Source organism: Mustela lutreola, chromosome 17 (assembly GCF_030435805.1).
Source record: "Mustela lutreola isolate mMusLut2 chromosome 17, mMusLut2.pri, whole genome shotgun sequence".
In the NCBI taxonomy this organism is placed as follows: domain Eukaryota; kingdom Metazoa; phylum Chordata; class Mammalia; order Carnivora; family Mustelidae; genus Mustela; species Mustela lutreola.
Genome location: NC_081306.1, coordinates 21,981,612 through 22,000,715, shown reverse-complemented (window position 1 = coordinate 22,000,715; position 19,104 = coordinate 21,981,612). Strand labels below are relative to the sequence as shown.

General features: G+C 65.3%; 1 protein-coding gene across 4 annotated transcripts; it reads right to left on the bottom strand.

Moving 5' to 3' along the window:
• Positions 1-1,042: 1,042 nt before the first annotated feature.
• Positions 1,043-17,461, bottom strand: CASKIN1 (CASK interacting protein 1). 4 transcript variants are annotated; one of them, XM_059153965.1, is made up of 21 exons: positions 17,087-17,461; positions 11,902-11,953; positions 11,696-11,793; positions 11,333-11,478; positions 11,148-11,243; positions 10,897-11,027; positions 10,320-10,428; positions 10,132-10,240; positions 9,948-10,042; positions 9,665-9,782; positions 9,495-9,533; positions 8,539-8,640; positions 8,358-8,446; positions 8,197-8,281; positions 8,018-8,109; positions 7,097-7,207; positions 6,913-7,014; positions 5,409-5,547; positions 3,295-5,331; positions 2,212-2,641; positions 1,043-1,696 (listed from the first exon to the last, which is right to left on the bottom strand). In XM_059153965.1, exons 1-21 carry the CDS (start codon positions 17,178-17,180, stop codon positions 1,597-1,599), a joined length of 4,374 nt encoding a protein of 1,457 aa, XP_059009948.1. In that variant the 5' UTR covers positions 17,181-17,461; the 3' UTR covers positions 1,043-1,596. The 4 variants fall into 4 exon arrangements, with proteins under 4 accessions (XP_059009948.1, XP_059009949.1, XP_059009950.1 ...); XM_059153966.1 differs by lacking the exon at positions 9,495-9,533 and having other exon boundaries at positions 17,087-17,460; XM_059153967.1 differs by lacking the exons at positions 6,913-7,014; positions 7,097-7,207 and having other exon boundaries at positions 17,087-17,460.
• Positions 17,462-19,104: the final 1,643 nt, after the last annotated feature.

The following is a 19,104-nucleotide window of genomic DNA, read 5'->3' as shown; positions in this document are numbered from 1 at the left end:
CTCTTGGTGACTCCTCACTGCCAGGAACAAGCTAGACCCCCATTCTCCCCAACACACGTCCCCAAGAAGTGAGCCAGGCAGCTCTGTTTTCTGCTGTTTATTGACAGCTGACAGCAGCTCCCTGCTAGGAACCCCCCCTCCCCGCTTGCTAGAGCCCCAGCCTGGGCCGCCCACTGAAGAGAGGCCGGGCGCACCCACCTGGGGAAATACGAGGGCATGACAGTTGGAAGGGGCCCCACACACCCAGATGCCACCTTGGTTGATCCCCTCTGCCCACCCACGTCACAACCGCTGGTTTTCGGCATTTTTTGTTTTGTTTTGTTTTGTTTTTTAAGAAATGTCAAAGTGGTGCCCAACACACGTGGATCAGCAAACACAATAGATGAGGCCAGTCAGTACTTTTTTGGAAAGAGGGGAGAGAGAGAAGAGAGGGCAAGAACGACCACATGACATAGCCTGGGACCATGAGCAGAAGCATCGGAGGGACTTTGGATGGGGGGGCCCTGGGGAGGGAGGGTCAGGCACACCGTCACACGCGCCACACGCACTCTGGCATGCACGCCCTGTGCCCACCGCTCTCACCTGCCTGGCGTGCCCACGTTGCACGCACAGCTCCCCCAAAGCCCAGGCACACCTCCCACCAGCACCCCTGGAGGGCAGGGAGCCCTTCCCACCAGCTCCTCGGTGTGGAGGACACAGCCCAGCAGCGAGCAAGGCACATCCTTCAAGTTCTTCAGATGCAGAGAAGTTAGGAGAGACAGGGAGGGTGGGGAGGCCCTAGCAGAGCATGGACCCTGCCAGACCCCAGCCTCCTGTTTTGTGCTACTGGGCCAGGGGTCCTGGACAGAGGGAGGGAAGGATAGACAGACAGATGACCAGGGCCTCTAACAGCTTTTGTCTTGAGCTAGACTTCAGTGGCCTTACAGTTGGTAAATGGTTTTCTATAGAATCAATAATATTTTTCTTTCTTTAAATATATATTTGTTAAAGTTATACCTTTTAGTTTCTCTGGGGGAATCTGCCTCAGCTCATTCCCAATAAATTAATACTCTCAATAGCTTATATTCTGGGGGGTACAGTGGTGCAGGGGCGCAACCCCAGCCCCAGCCCCTTGTGCTGCGCTGGAGCGGCTGGCAGAAGTCCCCACTGGGCAGTTCTGTGCTGGGCATAGGCCTGTGCTCTGCCACAGATCGGGGAGGGGCCAGAGCGGCTGCCTGCCGGGGGCAGGCCCAGCCTGGGCTCAGGAAAGGGGGCCGGGCCGCCCCTCCTCCACCCCCAGCAGGAGGAGCCTGGCCTGGGCGGGCGGGTGACCCAGCAGTTATTGCACGCGGAGCAGCAGACAGGAACGGGCACCCGCCGGGCAGCAGCGTTCACCCAGAGCCCTTGGGTCCCCTGGCCAGGCCCGGCCGGGCCCAGGCGCAGGCGTTGTGCTTGTGCCAGGGACGGGCAGCATGGGCCTGACCCAGCCCGCCTGGTCCCCGTCGGCTGGCCGCCCTGACCGCTCGCGCTGCGCCCAGAGGTGCCCACCCTGAGGTAAAGGTCAGTGTGCGGGCCGGGACCCGGGCAGCGCGGGCGGTCCCGACGTGAGCGGCCGCGTCACTCCAGCATGGCGTCCAGCTGGTCGGCCAGGTCGTCGAACATGCTGCCGATGTCGTCCAGTATGCTGCCGGTGCTCTTCTCCTCCGCCGACGAGGGGCTGGGGGCAGGCGCGGCGTCAGCGGGCGGCGCGGGCGCGGAACACCCCGCCGGGGCCCCGCCCTCGGCCCCTCTGTCCGGCCCCCGCTACCCTCTGGTCCCCCGACACGGCTCCACCCTGCCCCGCACGGCTCGATCCCCGCCCTCTCCCCGCCGCCGCCGCCCCGGGTCGCTCCCCAGACGACTCGACGCTGTCCCCACCTCACACAGGGAGAGCCCCACCCGGCCATCCAGGGCCCCGCCCCTCGCACGACGCGACCCCGCCCCGCCGCCCCGCCCATCAAGGCTCGTCCCCGCCCCCGCTGCCCCGGGCCCCGCCCCTCACGGCTCGACTCCCCGGAGCCCCACACGCCTTGACCGCGTCCCGCTGCCCCGCTCTACAGGCCGCGACTCCGCCCCTCACGACTCGTCCCCGCCCACGCCGCCCCCGTCGCCCCGCCCTCGACTCCTGCCGGTGCGCCGCAGCCTCGGACCCCCCTGCCGGACAGCCCCCCCCCGCCCCGGCCCCGCACCTACCGTGCGCCCTGCGCGTCCTCCTGCCGGATCTTCTCTTCCACGGCTTGCAGCGCCGCCGCCAGGCACGCGCTCGTCTCCTCCAGCTTCTGGCGGGCGCTGTCTCCAGGCGAGGCGCCGTCGGGCGCGGCGGGGGGCCCGGCGGCGGCGGCGGCGGCGGCGGCGGCGGCAGCGGCGCGCGGAGGCTTGGCGGGCACGTGCAGCGCGGGCGCGCCGGGGGACGGGGGCTTGGCGGGGCTGGCGCTCAGCGAGGGCGGCGTGCTGGCCGGCTTGGCGAGGGCGGTGGGCGGCTGGCGAGCCGGCGAGGGCGCGGGGGACGGGCTGGCACTGCCCGACTGCAGCCCCGCGGTGGCCTTGGCCGGCTTGGGCGCCGTGGGCGGCGGCGGCGGCTTGGGAGACACAGGCGGCGGCGTGCCGTGGGCGCGCTTCACCTCTGCGGGGAGGAGGAGACTCGCACCGGAGTGGGACGGAGGGAGGCGGCGCTACGCGCGCGCGGCGCTTCCCGCCAGGACCCCTGCGGCAGCGCCGCTCCTGGTCCCCCGCCCCGGAGAAGCCGGCCGCTGCCCCTCTGATCCTTGGTTCCCCGCAGCCGCCAGGCGGCGCGCTTCGCTATGCATACCTGCCAGCGCCACCGTTTCCAGACCCCTCCCCGTCCGCCCCCTACGCCGGACCCGCATCAGGTGTGGCCTGCCTCAATCACTAGCCCTCGGGTTGCTTGAATACCACAGGGCCTCTGCACCTCTGATCCTTCTGCTTGGAAGCCCGCTCCCTCCCTCTAGTGCTGGGGTCGGTCTCCAGCCTGGTCAGAGATCTCGGTGATCCAGCCTGGTGCACCTGACCTCCCTCCACAGGTGCGGTTATCCACGGGTTTCTGTGCCTCCTTTACTGAGCAAAGGAATGAACATCCACCCTCCTCCCAGTTCTGGGCCAGCAGAGTTGTCCAGTGGGTGAGTGGATGAGAGGGTCTGAGGACACTTTCCCACCCCATTCCACCTGGCTTGCTCAAATCCAAGAAGAGGAAAACCCCTCAGACCATGCAGTGGAGAGGTGGGGAGGGGCCCTTCTCCAGCTGGCTCCTTCACCTACCTGGGCTACCAGGACCTGGCAGCGGCACCTTCTTGGAGGCAGGCGTCGGTGAGCCCTGGATCTTGGGCACCGGCTGAGCCAGCACGGGTTTGGGAGAGACTGGCGGCTTCACTGGCTTCCGGGTATCAGTGTCAGGCGGGGGCAGGGGGGGAAGGTGCAACAGGTCGGAGGGCGGTGGTTCTGCAGGTGGGGGTGGTGGGGGCAGTTCAGGGGGCCCAGCCTGCTCCGAGGTGGGTCTGCGGCGCACGGTGCCTGTGCCATTCTGGTACACGGACAGTGGCGGGGGTGGCTCGGGACCTGCCTCCCGCTCCTTGGCCTTGGGCCGGCGCTTGACTGTGTCAGACTCAGTCAGGATGAACTTGACGTTCTCCTGCTGGCTCTGCTTGGCTCGGATGCGCCTTTTGAGCGTGGCACTGGCCTCCACCCGGGCCAGGGGCGGGCCCTCCGCACTTGCCTCACCCTTGGCTGGGCCTCGAGACCGCTGCCGGGTGGCACCGTCCTCCACGAAATGGCCGTGATCTGCGGGCCCCCCTGACTCCCCAGGCCCCCGGCGGGCAGTGGCCAGAAGTCCCGTCACAGGCCCGCTGAGCGTGCGACGCCGGTTCACTACCTCACCGTCAGGCCCGATGGCTTCCTTGTGCTTCACGGAGGCCAGCACTGTGGCAACCCGGCCTGGCTCCGGGCTGGCAGGGCGAGGTGTGGGGTGGCCCTCCGGGGGCCTGCGGGCCGCACGGCCCCCACCCCCAATGGAGGACAGCTCTAGCATGGCTGCGATGCTCTTCACGCTGCCGGCGCTGCCTGTGTCCACGCTGCCAGCCAGATCACTAGCCCGCCGGCGCTGTGCCCGCACCCCCAGCCGGCCCTCCTCGGTCCCAGCCCCCTCTGTCTCAGCATCCGGGGCCGACTCATCGGCCAGGTTGGCGCTGGCCATGGCTGAACTGGAACGCTTGGGGGGGGGCGGGGGGGGCCCCTTCTTCCGGGGCCGCACAGCGAAGGACTGGCTGCGGTTGACGTTCTTGTCAGTGCCGGCGGGCGCTCGCACCGAGTGGCTCCGGCCCACACGCCGCTGGACTGTGGCATAGGGCCCCGCAGCCGCTGGCACCAACAGCTCGTCCCGCTCTGGCTCGCTATCGGATGCTGCATAGCGGTTCAGGCTGTGGGCGCGCTTCTTGGGCCGCCCTGGCTCCGCATCGGCCTCCGGAGGCAGGCACAGCATGGGCACGGGCGGGGGCACAGCCGCAGGGGCAGGCCCGGGAGCCGTGGGCCCAGCATCGCTCTCCACCGGCTGGGGGAGCACGTAGGCAAAGCCACGGTGTGTGGGCGACTGGGGCAGTGAGCGGGGTGACATAGGCCGCTCTGTTGGTGGCAGCAGCTGTGGAGTGGGCTTCACCTTGGCTGTGGCTGGGGTGGGACCGTGAGGCCCCCCCAGGGCCTGAGGAGACCCTGGCTGGGCTTTAGTGGGCGTCTGGGGGGGCGTGAAGTGGCTGGCCCCCGGCGGAAGGACCTGCCGTGGCTTGCCTGGCACCGGGGGTACGCTGGCCCGCTTGACGCTGTGGCCGTGGCGGCTGGGCCGGCTCTCCTTGGGAGGGGTGCCGGGAGCCGGCCCCTCGTCCAGCAGGTACTCCTGGCTCCGTGACATGGGGCTGCCAGGCCCGGGAGGCCCATCACCCAGGAGCTCCTGAGAGCTGCTTATGTGCCGTGCCTGTCCACCCAGGCTGGGCTCTGGCCGCATGGAGGCCCTCGGCGTGGGGGGCAGGTGATTGGAGGGCTTCTCGGCAGTGGTGGTGGTAACGCCCTCTGCCGGGCCGGTCATGGCAGCCTGCAGCTCGCCACTGAGCTCGCTGTCCTGGAAGGTGGTCATCTTAGGAGACTGGCACTCAGCAGGGGCTGGCTCCGCTGGGGTTGGCGACTCAATGGCCATGACTTCAAGCGACTGCGGAGCCTTCCGGCGCAGGGGTCCCCCCTCGTACTTGGCGTACTCTGCCTTCTGTAGTTCCGCCAGTTTCCTCACCGCCAGCATCAGCTTCTTCTGGTGTCCTGAGTGGGGCACAGGGCCAGTCAGGCCCAGGACGGGGGCAGGGACTGGGAGATGGAGGGAGGGGCCCGCGCCTCACCCAGCTTGGTGATGCCAATCTCCTGCAAGTCCTCCCAGGTGATGTCAGTGATGAAGTCAATGTTCTCGTAGCCGTTGTCCACCAGCACCTTGTAGTACTGGGCCAGGCCGATCATGGACAACCACACCGCCAGGTTCGCCTGTGGAGCAGGAGGACACCAAGGGCAGCCCAAGCTGGTGGGCCACACCCTGCTCGCTGCTCCGAGCTTTCAGGGGTAGGGGCACCGGGCCAGCCTGGCACAGACAGACAGAAGGACAAAATGGACAGGCCAGATGTGTCAGCTTTGGAGATAGCGCGACCTCAGTAGGAGCCCAAGGCCAGCTCACGTGCCTGTGCGGACACACGCAAACACACACACACACAGGGACGACCCTATCCTCAGGACACCATTGGGGGGAGGGGAAACACATGCTCTCTCACCTGCCAAGGCAGCCACGGGGATAGCACCCAGGGGACACGACTTGCAACATCACGGACACAGACATACGGCACCATCGGCCAGAAACACACACACACACACACACACACTTGCAGCCCGCATCCCAGCCATACACGGGCACCGACACCCTCCATGTAACGCTCACGCCAATTTCCACACCCATGCTGGGCACTGGTCACATAGCCACAGCACACACGCACGGAAACACCCACAATGCTCTTCACCCAGAGCCACCTGTCCACTCTTGTGGCTGGACACCTCTCACCCACCAGCACACAGCACACTTGGTTCCCCCCAGGTGCACAGAGCAGTATGAGGCCCGTGGGACAGGGACGTGCTCATTGGGAGCACCCCCGAGCCGCCGACTGAGTGGGCTGAGGCAGGCCAGGAGAGCAGGAACACACTTGTCATCAGCCCACAGCCCCAGGCCCTTCGGGGGGCAGGGGGCTCTCTCCTAGAACTCGGCACGGGGCTCCCAGGCAGCATAGATGCAACCGGCCTCAGGCCTGGCTTCCCCAGCCCCAGACCCTGTCACAGCACACAGGTGAGTGCTGGGGCTAGCACAGCCCGCAGTCTGTGTGGGTGTCCGCTGTCCACACAGCTGGCACATGCCGCTCTAAGTGTGGGGGTGGGTGTGCACGCGTCAACAGGGGCCTCAACTACGTTTGGTGCACGTGTGCTGTCTGTGTACATGAAGCAGACACACATGCCCCCATGCACAGCCTGGATGCATCCAGCCCTTCCTGTCCACATGGGGTCCTCTATGGGGTCTGGGTGTGCACGCAGTGGGCAGCGCTGCCAACTGCCACGTGGTGTGGCTGTGTGGCTGCCTAAGGTGGAAGGGGCCCAGGCACTGCCGAGGGACACCTGCCTGGCTTCAGGCTCCCCTTGCCCTGACAAGGTTTCCTGGCCTGGAGGCTGCCATCCCTGCTCCTGCCCCGGGAAGGCTGGCTCCAGTGCCCGTGACGGACAGAGGGTGGATGAGAGCTGTAGCCAGGGAAGCAGTCAGTCTGTCTGTCTGTCTGAGCGCCCCGGGCACAGCCACTGGGGTGCAGGAAGCCTTACGGGTTTGTGCTCAGGCAGCCAGTCAGGGATGCTCAGGCCGCTGATCTCCGCGGTGATCTTCTTCCGATGACCTGGCTTGGTGACCCCAATGGCCGTGAGGTCCTAGGTAGAGGAGAGGCCCATGAGCGGGAGGCCAGGGCCTGAGCTCAGTCACAGCCCTGTTGCCAGCCTCTGGGCGCCTCACCTCCGGAGTCATGCGGCTGATGGTGGGCAGGTCATAGCCAGCGCCGACGAAGTTGGGGGCGTAGAGCTGCAGCTGGAACGTGGAGAGCCACTGGCTCACGGCCTCGGCGCTCTGGAAGACACAAGGCAGCCGCTGCAGGCTCGCCCGCCAGCCGTGCACCCCGGCCACCGGGCCAGGTCCTCCTCCGCTCGGCCACTGGCTGTTCAGTCTGCTGTCCGCTGCTCCCCTTTGTAGCCGGGCCCTGGGGACAGCTTGACCCCGGAGTTCCTCCTCTCGCTGTGCTCCCGGATGCCGCCGCTGCCAGCTCTGTCGGCTATCCCGCCTCCTCCCATGATCTCCAGCAGAAGGGTCCGGCTGCCGTCCGAGCCGCAGGCTTGCCCGTCCCCTCCCCGCCTCCCTGTCCCTGCACCAGGGACACCCTGCGGTGCCCCAACTAGAGGGGCTGGGGGCGGGAGGTGGGGCTCGGGAATGCAGCTGCAGACGGTGCGGCTCGGAGGAACCCCTCCACTCCTGAGCAGGGGGGCTCTGTCCAGAGGTGCGGGAGGACACAGCCAGCCGCTCGCACCTTCCCAGCACAGGGGCCCTTCTCAGCCCTACACACACCTGGTCTTGCCTCACACCCATGCCTCAGGCACACGCACCCACGCGCGCGCGCGCACACACACACACACAGGCGCACGTGCCCGGCTCGCTGTCACCACCCACACGCAGGCACAGCCCTTGCTCACCTCACACCCACGTCACACTTCCCGGACACACCAGCTCACACACACGACCCACGCAAGAGACAACACCTACACACACAGACTGACAGACGGACAGAAGTACGGGCCTGGCCTGTCAAGGGCCCCCAGCCACACAGTGGCCTGACCAAGCAGGCTGCCCGGGAGCCCCTCCCCGCGGCCAGCCCGGGCCCTGTACCTTGCCCTCCGATGCCGGCTCCAGCTTCCTGGGGGGCTGCTCGCCGAACACCTGCCCAGCGTGGGCCGCTGGAGGCGGGGCCCGGGTGGCACCTGGAGAGGAGAAGGTGTGGTGGGGCAGGGGCTGCTCAGGGGGGCCGCCTCCTGGCCAGGTGGGTGGTGTTGCCTCCTTGCTCTTACCTGCGGAGCCTTCTGGAGGCTTGACGGGGCTGTCCCCGGGGCTGGACTCGGAGACGGACTTCTGGGAGAGCACTGTTGCCAGGAGCTACAACCCAGATAGGCAGGCTGGCCGGCGCTGCTCGGTGCCCCGGCCGCCCCAACCCTCCCCCCAGACCACCTACCTTGACCCCTTCAGAGCCTGCATGCAGGGTGTGGCCCCCACCGCCTCTGGCTCCGGCCACGCTGCTCAAGCTGCCACTGCGGTCCCCGCCTGTGGACATGAGGGACCCTGTCAGCAGGTACTGGCCCGGCCCTACCCCAGGAGACGCCTCCCGCCCTGACCTCCAGAGCTCCCCCACTTACCTGCAAAAGGCTTCCGCAGCACCCAGATCTCTTCAGGGGGTGCCGAGGGCCCTGACGAACTGCCCGCCTGCGATGGGCTTGGTTCAGCGCCGGCTCGAGGACCTGTAGGCCAAGCATAGCCTCCCTGTATCTTGAACCAGCCATGCCTGTGGACCGGACATGGCGAGGGGTGCCCCCGGCCTGGCCCCAGAGCCTGGGCAGAGCAGAAGCCCCTCAGGTCAGTACTGCAGCCTCCTCTGGCCCCCGCTGTCTCCAAGGAGCTGAGAGAGCCTCAGAAGTCCCCTCCCCACCCTAGATGTTTGAGAGCAGGACACCCTGGCAAGAGGGCCTAGGCCAGGCTGTCACGCCGGTGGCCCTGTGGCCCTGGGTGGGGGGTGGGGAGCAGAGAGGGTGTACCCCCTCTTCACCAGGAGAGCAGGGAGAGGCAAGAAGTCCCCAAAAGCCTAGATGACCCTGGGTGGGCTGGCCATGACTCCTTACCGGCCCCCCTCTGTCCCCTCAACTCACCTGTCGTTGTCCACACACATCCCCTCTAGGAGGTAAACCATCTCGCAGACCCCCTGCCTGAAAGCAATCCATGCCCTGTGGCCTTGCCCTGAATCCCCCTTCCTCACTCCAGCTGGCCATGCTATACTGGCCTCCTTTGGGGCCCTGACACCATGTTTTCTTCTGCCCCAGTGCCTTTGCATATGTCATTCCTGCCGTCTGGGTGCTCTGCTCTGGCTAGCCCCTCCCACTTTGTAGTGTCTTCTCTGAGCACCCTGTCTTAAAAGCAGGTCTCCATGCGATAGGTGAATCACCGAATGTTACCCGAAACTAATAAAAATAAATAAAAAGCAGGCCTCCACCCACACCGCTTATGCCATTAGTGGGCACGTTTGCTGGCGCATTTACTACACTGACCCCTGCTCCCCTCCCTCCTTCAGTGTGAGCTTGAGAGCAAGAGTGCCACCCACCTGGACCCCTGTCTACTCCTAGCGGCTGGTGGGCACCGCCTAGTAAAGAAACGAGGGCCTTGGTGTGGGGACGCCAACAAGACAGCTGGCAGGATCCCACTCGGGGCCCCCCAACCAGTAGTGACCTTGCTTTCTTCTGGTCCCCAAGCCCAGGCCTGGGTGGGACTTGCCTGCTCGTTTCACAATGGCCTCGCCCAGGGACGATGGAAAGTAGCCCACCCGGTCATTGCCTGTCCGGTTGTCATGGATACAGCCCTTCCACCGGCCATCCGGATGCTGCTCGAGGACCTGGCCAGATGAGGTGAGAGAGCATGCTCAGGGAGATACTCCTCCAGGTCCAGCTCCAGTGGGTGGGTAACCTGGGCCTCCCTTCCAGGATCCCAGACCACGGGTGTGGGGTGAGCACACGGGGTCCTGCCTATCCTCCCTCCTGCAGCCCCAGGCTGGCCTTACCGTGATGATGTCCCCAGCTTTCACATTGAGACTGGTCAGGTCGTAATTATTGCAATAATCCTTGGTTGCCCGGACCTGCAGGGCTGCCGAGGCCTCTGGGGACACAGGAAGCAGAGCCCCAAGTCCTGGGAGCTGGCCTGGCCAGGGCCCCCACTTCAGCGCCCAGCCCTGGCCCCAGGCCCACCTCGTAGCAGCTGCTTGATCTCCTTGCTGGCCTGGGACGTGGTGAACTGGTGCACGATGTCCAGGGCCGTCTGGCTGTAGGTGTTCCTCACATGGGCATTAATCCCATTCTGTATGTGCCAGAGGGGGTGGCCCGTCAGGAGACCCCATGCTCCCACCAGCCCCCGCCCCCTCGGCCCCCTGACTCACATCCAGCAGAAGCCGAACCACTTCTGTCTTCCCACAGAGTGCGGCCTCGTGCAGGGCCGTGCCGGCCTTGGTCTGGCGGTTAATGTCGATGCCAGCTTGGAGGAGGAGTCTGGAAGGAAGGAGGGCGGGCGGGCGGAAGCAGGCAGCCCCTTCCATCCCACCGTGCCTGCCGGGCCCCCATGCCCAGGACCGCCCTGCCCAATGACACGGTGTGTGACAGTGACTGAGCATTTGTGGAAGTGCTGGCCCCTCCTCCTGGGGGGCCCCCACACTGACAGGAACTGCTGTCGGGTCATCCTAGCACAGCCACAGCTGGGATGCCCACTTTACAGAGGGGAAAACTGAGTCTCAGAAATGGTAAGTGTCTCCACAAGATTGCCCAGCATGTGGCGGGACCCCAACAGAGCCCGGGCCTGGGGCTGTAGCCGTGGTCCATTCCCCAGCCCCCTCCAAGGCACCCTTTTCTGGGTGGGGCCAGGCAACCTGACCACATCCCATGGCTTAGGACATCACTGCGGGAGCATGAAGTCTGCAGCCGGGTCCACCCGCCACCCACCGGCCCCGCACACGGCCATACCTGATGATGTCAATGTGGCCGTTTTTGGCCGCCAGGTGCAGGGGGCTGGTGCCGTTGGGGTCCGTGGCGTCCCCCGGCCGGGGCTCCAGCAAGGCCGCACACATGTTGCTACTCAGGAGCAACTGGACCACCTTGAGAGAGGGGGGCCCAGGGGCGGGGCAGGGGGTCACGGGGGCGTCTCCCCATTGCCACCGCTCCTGGGGGGCAGCCGGGGCCAACAGAGCCCCACGTGGCACTCTGGAGAGACTTACCCCAACGCGGCCGAACTCACAGGCCAGGTCCAGAGGCGTCTTCCCCGAGTTGTCCACCATGCACGGGTTGGACTGGTGCTGCAGCAGCATCTCTGACTACGGGGCCACGGCACGTAGTCAGCACCCCCCGATGGCTGTGGGGCTCATGCCGCCCCAGCACCCCACCCCCCGGGGGTGTCCCTTACCACGTCGTAGTGGCCGTGCTGGGCCGCCAGGTGCAGAGGGATATGGCCCTCGTCCGATGGGATGTTCACCGCTGAGCCTGCCTTCAGCACCAGCTTCATGGGCTCCTTCCGCCCCTGCCAGGCTGCGTAGTGCAGTGGCCGCATGCCTGGGCACAGGCAGGGGTGGGGTGGGGGCTGTTGGGAGCTGGCCCTTGACCCTGCACCCATGCCCGGCCTGCAGGGCGCTGAGCCCAGGACAGGCCCCCTCGACCCACAGGGAGACTCTGGTCTGGAGCTTCTGCCTCGGGAGCCTCTCAATCTCTAGGGACTCTGCCCCGGCCCTCGACCCCCTGACCCTGCTCTGAGGTCCCTGGCCGGCCTTGCCTTTGTTGTCCTTGATGTCCACAGCAGCCTGGGCCTCCAGCAGCAGGGTGATCAGCTCTGTGTTGCCATTCAGGGCTGCATGGTGCAGGGCAGAGAACCTGGGGCAGGGATGGGCACGCATGGGTAAGGAGCCCAGCAACCCAGCCTTCCACAGCCCCCCCGCCCGCACCCCATGCTAGCTTGGTATTCCCTGTCTGAGAACTCACCCGTCAGGGTCCTGAAAGTTGACATTGATCTTCTTGGTGGAGCCCAGGAGCTCTAGTGGGGGTGGGAGAGAGACAGTGAGGGGGGCTCCGGCCAGCCCCTGTGGGCACCGGACCCCAGAGCCAAAGCTGTCTTCAGTCTTTAATCAAGAAACACTTGGTTCGTTCAGCTCCATCCCCTGAGCTCAGCTTTTGGACCCCGGCTTTCCACCGAACGAAGGGGTTGGCAAGTTCAGAGAGCCAAGGGCTCTGGGCCTGTCCCCACATGAGGACGGAAGCCAGAGCCGTGCACCCACACAGACACACACACTCATGTGCACACGCACCCCCTCCTCGGGGACGCTGGCGAAGCACCTGCTGGTGGCGGGAGAGAGCCGGCACAATCTGTTTCTCAGAAGGACCCAGATGGGGCCGGGGGTGGCCTGGGAAGGCTGGAACACCCGGAAATTGGGGTATCTCTGGGGGAAGATCTGCATATTCAGGGTGCAGCCTCCCCCTAGTCTGAGCCCTGGGCTTGCCCATGTGGCTGAGTCCCGCCTGGTGGGGCAGGAAGGGGAGGCAGGCGGGTGGGCTGGTGGCCCTGCGTGACCACACTGGAACGGCCACCACATCTCTGGGGGCCCATCTGGGTCCTGGGATCAGTCTGCCCGAAGCCCGAAGGGCCCAAGCCCTCCCTTTGCGGCCCTTTTCCTCCTGGGCCTCCCCGGTCTTGGCCTCCCCCAGCTGACTGCTGGAGGAGGAGAGCCCCCCGACGCCCTCCCTGTGGGCTCGGGGCCAGCCGGACTCAGGCCAAGCCCCTGCCTGTCTGGGCCATGGTTACATAACCCATTTGTGGGTCAGTCACACTGTGAGGGAGGGGCCGGCAGGACAGAAGCCCCTTTGTCCAGGCCTAGGACGGGGTGGGGGTGGGGGGTCCCTGAGAGCAGGAACCCAAGGGAGTCACAGAGGGGCTAATCCAGGACCTGCTGGGTGACCCACAGCATCCTGAGCAGCTCCACCCTCAGCCCCGATGGCCCACAAAGCCCACGAAGGCAGATGGACCTGAGTTCAAACTCGCACTGGGCCCTTACTAGCCCTATGGCCTTGGTCTTGAGCTCAAAGGGGGCTAAAGGGGCAAGCCTCATAGGCCTAAGGGCGTGTCCACCGTTAGAGCATGAAGGGTCTGGCACGGAGTCCATCAGTAAGCCGCGGCTACCAATATTAGCTCTGTGGGACTCCCACCCCACCCCTCTGTGAGGGGCTCCTCGCGCACAGGGCAGGGCAGACGCTTCTCCACATCCTGCCCCTTCCCTCTCCTCACTTTGCTGGCCCTGACGTCCATCTGAGGGGGCAGCAATGCCACCCTTCCCTCAGTGATCCAGGCCAAAACCTCGGAGTCAGCCCTGAAAGTAACTTAAAGCGTCTCCATCGGCAAATCCTATTGGTTCTTCGTTCAAGACCATCTCAAGGCATACTCGGAATCCTACCACTTCCCACCTTTCCAGGGTGTCCCCACCCTGACCAGGCCAGCCTCTCCTGAAGGATCACTGCCATCACTTCCCTACCAGCATCCTTGCTTCTGCCCTGCCCCTTGGTCTGTCCTCCATACCTCTGAGGTCAGGGGGACCCTGTGAGAATATGAGTCAGATCCCAGAGCCACCCCTCCCTCTTCTGAAAACCCCCCAACAGCTCCCATGTCGTGGGGGCTGAGGGCCAGCCCTGGACAATGGCCCTATAAGACAGAGCCCTCCTGCATCACTTTGACTCTCTCATCACCCGTCTTCCAGCCACATAAGCCTCCTTGATGATGCTCCCACACACCAGCCGCCCCTGCCACAGGGCCTTTGCACATGCTGTGTATATGTGTGGGATGATGTTCTTCCCCCAGTTATCCCCATGGCTCCCTCCCTCATGTCCTTCAGGACTTCATCCACGTCACCTGCTCCGAGGAGTCCCGCTGGGCTCCCCATATAGAACGGCAACCCCATCCTGTCCTGTGTCTGCTGCATTTCTCTCTCCTGCTCTTGTCACTACCATTTATCTTGGCTGTTGTCCATCTCTATCACTAAAGTACAGGCTCCAAAAGGATGAGGGTTTTTAAAAATCTATTTTGCTCGCTGTTGTATCTTTGGTGGCTGAAACAGAACTGTGCACCTACAAGATGTGGGGCAAACGGTCCTGAACTGATATCCCCGACCCCCTACATTGCTGTCCTGGAGCGCCCCCTCCCCAACCAGGGCCAGCTGGTCTCCCCCCAGAGTAACTCTGCCCAGCTCTGATGTTTGCTGCCACTTCTTGTTAGTTCCCCCACCCCTAGCATGGCCACGGCTGCTGGCACTAACATTTTAGAGAGGCTAGAGGTCAAGACCCAGGACCACGCACAGACACCAGTGGGGAGATGGAGTCTCCATCCAGAAGACTACTCGCTACACAAGGTGGGGGTCTCATGAGGTCATCTCACCCACTCCCTGCTGCAGGTCTCCTCAGAGAAGAAAGTGGAGGGGAGCCTGAGATCTTGGAGCCCCCCCCCCAATTCGCAGGGGGGACCCTGGGTTCCCAGGGAGACAGGTACTCTGAATGAAGCTGGAGCAGGCATGGCCAGAGGGGTCTGAGCAGGGAGTGGGGAAGGGGGTATCGATGCGACGACAAGTGGGAACCAAGATGAAGTCCCCAGAAACCCCTCCCAGGAGCCCCTTTCTCTTCCACAAGGGCACTAGGTTCTGCAGCTACCACGTGGGTAATGAGCATAGACTTCATCTCCACCCCACCCCACATGGTGGGCTCTCCCAGCTCCTGTCACTCAGTCCTCTAACCGCTTTCCTGGGACCATCCTGCCTCTGAGGTCAGCCCCAAACTCCAGGCTGCAGAGGCCCTGGGGGAGCTGGCCTCAGCCCCTCTCCCACCCTGCCCTTGTGGTCTCCCTCTACGCCCTGCCCAGAGGCTCCTCCAACCACAGAAGCCCCTGGTCCGCCGGCCCACAGAGCCACGTCTGTCTCCTGTAGGGATGTGGTCCTGGCCTCTGTTGGCAGCACATGGCAGGGCACTCCCTCAGCCTCCCTAGGGCAGGCCCGGAGCTCTGGGCCTGACGCTGCAAGGGAAGCATTAGTGGGCCAAGGTGAGAGGACGCAGGCGCGCTGGTCTGTAGGTTGCTGTGAATTCGGGGTAGGGGACGTGGGGCCAGAAAAAAGGGCAGACGTCCCTGCTCAGCAGGAGGCCAGGCCCACCCTGGGAAGCTCCCTCTAGAGCAGTGTCTATCAAGGACAGCGGCCAAGGGTCCCAGTGCCCGAGCACGCATGACAGGGGAGGACCCCTTTGAGGCGGGATGGCAGGGCTGACCGACCCCAGAGCAACACTCAGGGGGTGGTGTGGCGGGAGGGTGCGAGTAGGGGGTGGAGGTCATGGAAACATGAGTCATGGGAAGCCGTCCGGAGTCTGGCTGGTGGGGGGGTGCCTGAGAGAGCACCACTGGGTGCCCCCCATCCCATGGCCCAAACTCCAGCTGCACTTTGCTGAATCAAAATACATCTTACTCCAAAGCAGGCCAGTGTTGCCATGACAACTGAGCTAATTCATGGAGGGATTTCTCTGTCTGACTTATTATGCCCGCCCCTGTGAGTCAGAGGGCCCAGATACGGGGGCCAGGGCAGGTGTCTCTCCCAGAAAGCAGACCAGGCAGGGACAAATGCCAAGTTTCAGGTGGACACCCGGGTAAAGGGACAAGTCCCTACACCACCCCAGGATGACTGAACCGGATGCCCCACTTCCCTGGAAACCCATCCTGGGCTGCCTCAGGAAACAGTCCAAGTCAGCACTTCCTGAGGACTTAAGAAAGGCCTGGACTTCCTGTGTGTTTTCCCGTGTTCTTCCAGCAATGCTATGAGGCAGGGACCCCAAGTGTCCCCATCCTACAGGTGAGGAGACTGAGGCCTGGAGAGCTGGAGTCAGCGGTACCCAAGGTCCCATGGCCACTAGGTGGAAACCGTCACCTAGCCTTCCACCTCTCAATCCCTCCACCTGCTTTCAAGGCTCAGCTACGGTACCTCTGCCTGGAAGCCCTTCCTTTTTGAGCCCTGAGGCCCTGATGCCAGCTCCAGCTGGCAGACCAGCCCAGGGCCCCAGTGTGGAAGGCAGAGCCAGCCTGTATCTGGGACCCCAAAAGGTTCTGGAACCGCACGGAGCAGACGGGGCTGCAGCGGGAGGAGTCCTCCTGCTGCTCAAGGACCTGCCGGGGGCCACCAGCCCCAAGGCCAGCTCGGTTCTCAGCACGCTTCCTGGAGAAAGGGGAGGGGCCTCCCTGGGTTACCTAGAGTCTCTGGGGGTGGGGTGGGGCATGGGGCACCCTGACCCCACGTGCCATCCTGTGGAGCCCTGTCTGTGCCCGCACAGGTGCCCCGACACACTGACACGGCCATACGTGCGCAGCCGCACATGCAGCTGGTCCACACACCCATCCATCCATCTCCAGGGGCCCCGGGGGAGGCTCTGGGCTGAGCTGGGATGAGTGCTGGGATCAGGACTCCAAGCTCCCAACCCTTCCCAGGGGCCCTCACAGCGCAAGCTCAGGATGGCTAGTGGGAGCCCCCTCCCCCCTCCTCCCCAGCCCCTTTCCGGGCAGGGAAGCCAGAGAGGACCAGAGTCTGTGGCAGGGTCTACACCTGCCTGGAGCCCAGCCTGCCCTGGGCTGGGCGACCTTGGGCCTCTGCTCCCCTATGAGTAAATGGCCCCCAGCCGGCCATGCCTGGGCAGCCACACCCCCAGCATGGTCCTGCCCCCCATTCCCTGCAAAGCGTGTTATTAAACATGGGGCGTCGAGGGGGTCTGACAGGGACCGGCAGCCCTGTGGTCGCCCCTCACCGCCAGGCCCCCCTCCCTCTCTCCACGGTGGGGAAGGGGGGTCGGCATCCGCCTCGCCCTTTGACAGTCCAACAGAGCCCTCCAGCTGTCAGCCCGTAGCCCGGGAAGGGAGGGGGACACCCGCGGCCAGGTGACGTTCTGGGGGCGCTGGCTGGGGGGCTCCGGGCGCTCGGAGCCGCCCCTCCTCTGGCGCCGGGGGCGGGGAGGAGACCGAGGGTCTGGACGCTGCTGGCCCCGCCCCGCCCCCAGGGACCCGACAGCATCCCCCCCCTCGCCGCCCCGCGCCCGGAGGGATGTCGGGGGGGGGGGATCGGCGCCCGCGGGGCCCCCGCCCGCCCGCGCCCCCCGCACTCACTGGCCTTCCCGGGCCGCGGCCTCTGCAGCAGCCTCTGCGCGGTCCCCACGTCCTCCGCCTTCACCGCCTGCACCAGCTCTTGCTCCTTCCCCATGGCGCGGCCGGGCCGCAGCGACGCGGCTGCGCTCCGTGCGCTCGGCGCGGCTCAGAGGCGGCGGCGGCGGCCCCGCGGCCCCGGCCGCATCCTCCTGCCTCCCCCGCCGCCTCCGCCGCCGCCCGCTCCCCGCGCCGTCCTCGGGCTCGGGCTCGGGCTCGGGCTCGGGCTCGGGTTCGGGCTCGGGCTCGGGCTCGGGCTCGGGCTCGGACTCGGGCTCCCGGCGCTGAGGGGCGGGGAGCGCGTCACGGGCGGGGGGCGGCCCAGGGCGGGGGCGCGGCACCTGGCGCCGCCTCCCGGACGCCTGGGTCCCCCTCCTGCGGCCGCTGACCTCCGTCCGCCCGCGCCGGCCGCGCGCCCGGCTCCTTGGCTCCGCCCCTACACCGGGCCCCGTGCTCCCGAGACGCCCCCTCCCCACGTGCGGGCCGCGCCGGCCGGGCGGGCCTCTGCCGACAGCAGGCGGCCCGGGGCGACCGCCAGGGGCCGGGGACGGCAGCCGCCGGGGTGGGGGCTGGACACGGAGCCCGGGCACGGCGGCGGCGCGAGGCTGAGCCTGAGAGAGGCTTCCAGAGGCTGCGGGACCCAAGGGGGAGGGACTCGGAGGCAGTGGGCGGGCGGGGACCCGGGCGCCGAGAGACCCGGGCACCCGCGGCGGCACGGGAGCCGGCCTGCCAGAGGCTGTCAGACATTTCTGGCCCGTGGTTCCCGTGGGAGGTGTCGAGGGATTGTGAAGAGGAATCTCCCAATAATGAATTCGGTGTCAGGGAACCCGCACCCCCACCCCCAACTGCTGCTTCTTCCCGTGCAGCCTCGGCTCTCTCCATAAACAATACAGGGCAACAGCTCCCTGCCCCCCAGCCTCAACCTGAACCTAACCCCACTGCCGTCCCCCAGCATCAACTGGGGTGCAGCCCCACACACCTACCACATATAGGGGCTCTATCCCCATCCCCAGCACCCATGGGGTCACAGTCTTGCCCAGCACCCACCTGATCCCCGCCAAGTCTGTTAACCCTCCAGCCTCCAGCGACAGACCCTGGGAGCCCTGGGACAGGACAGTCCTGCTCCACAAACACTGACCAGCCCCCCATGCCCTCTTGCGCCCCTGCCTGCCCCACACGCAGGTATGAGTGCGCCCACACATGTACACATGCACAGAGGTCGCACCCCCTGACCTGGGCACAGTCTGGGCACCCTTGTCGAGGCTGCAGTATCCTACAGAGAGATGGGTTGGGGTCTGAGTCCCAGGTCAGGCTCACTCTCCTCATCGCAGGATGGGCAGATCACCACCTTTCCAGATAAGACCTGTCAAGAGTTTTCGGAGGGGTCTGCACATATGATGGCCTAACACTCCTCTTCCTACAGCCAGACCATCAAGCAGGTGCAGGAGGAAGATGGCCAGGGTGGGGGGACGGTGAGGAAGCAGCAGGCACTAGGATCCCCTGATCCAGGCAGTTGACCATCCCCAACATGGGGTCTTCCTTGGAGTTTAGGGAGCAAGTCTAGGTCTCCCAGCACATGCTGGGATCACAGGGGGTGGGGATGGGGGCGTCCCTAAACAGAAAGGCCCTTTCCTCCCATTCTTCATCGTGACCACTTCTGGAGCATCTGCTAGGTCAGGCACATTGGTGGACACTTCACAGATTTACTGTGCCCATTTTACAGATGAAGAAGGCTGAGGCTCAGAGAAGCCAAGGGACCCCATAAGGCCCTAGAATCTCAAGGTCATGAGTCTGAGCTTTGAACCCACACTTGCCTCGGCATTTTTCCCAGTTCTGCCTCTTACTGGGTCTGTTTTTCTGGACACTTTTGTCTTTCTGAGCCTTGGTTTCCCCTCTGTAAAACAGGGGTGAGAATGAGAGCTTCCTGTGAGTTGCTTGGGGATTACTTGTGATGGTATCCACAAAGCACTTTGCAGTCAAGC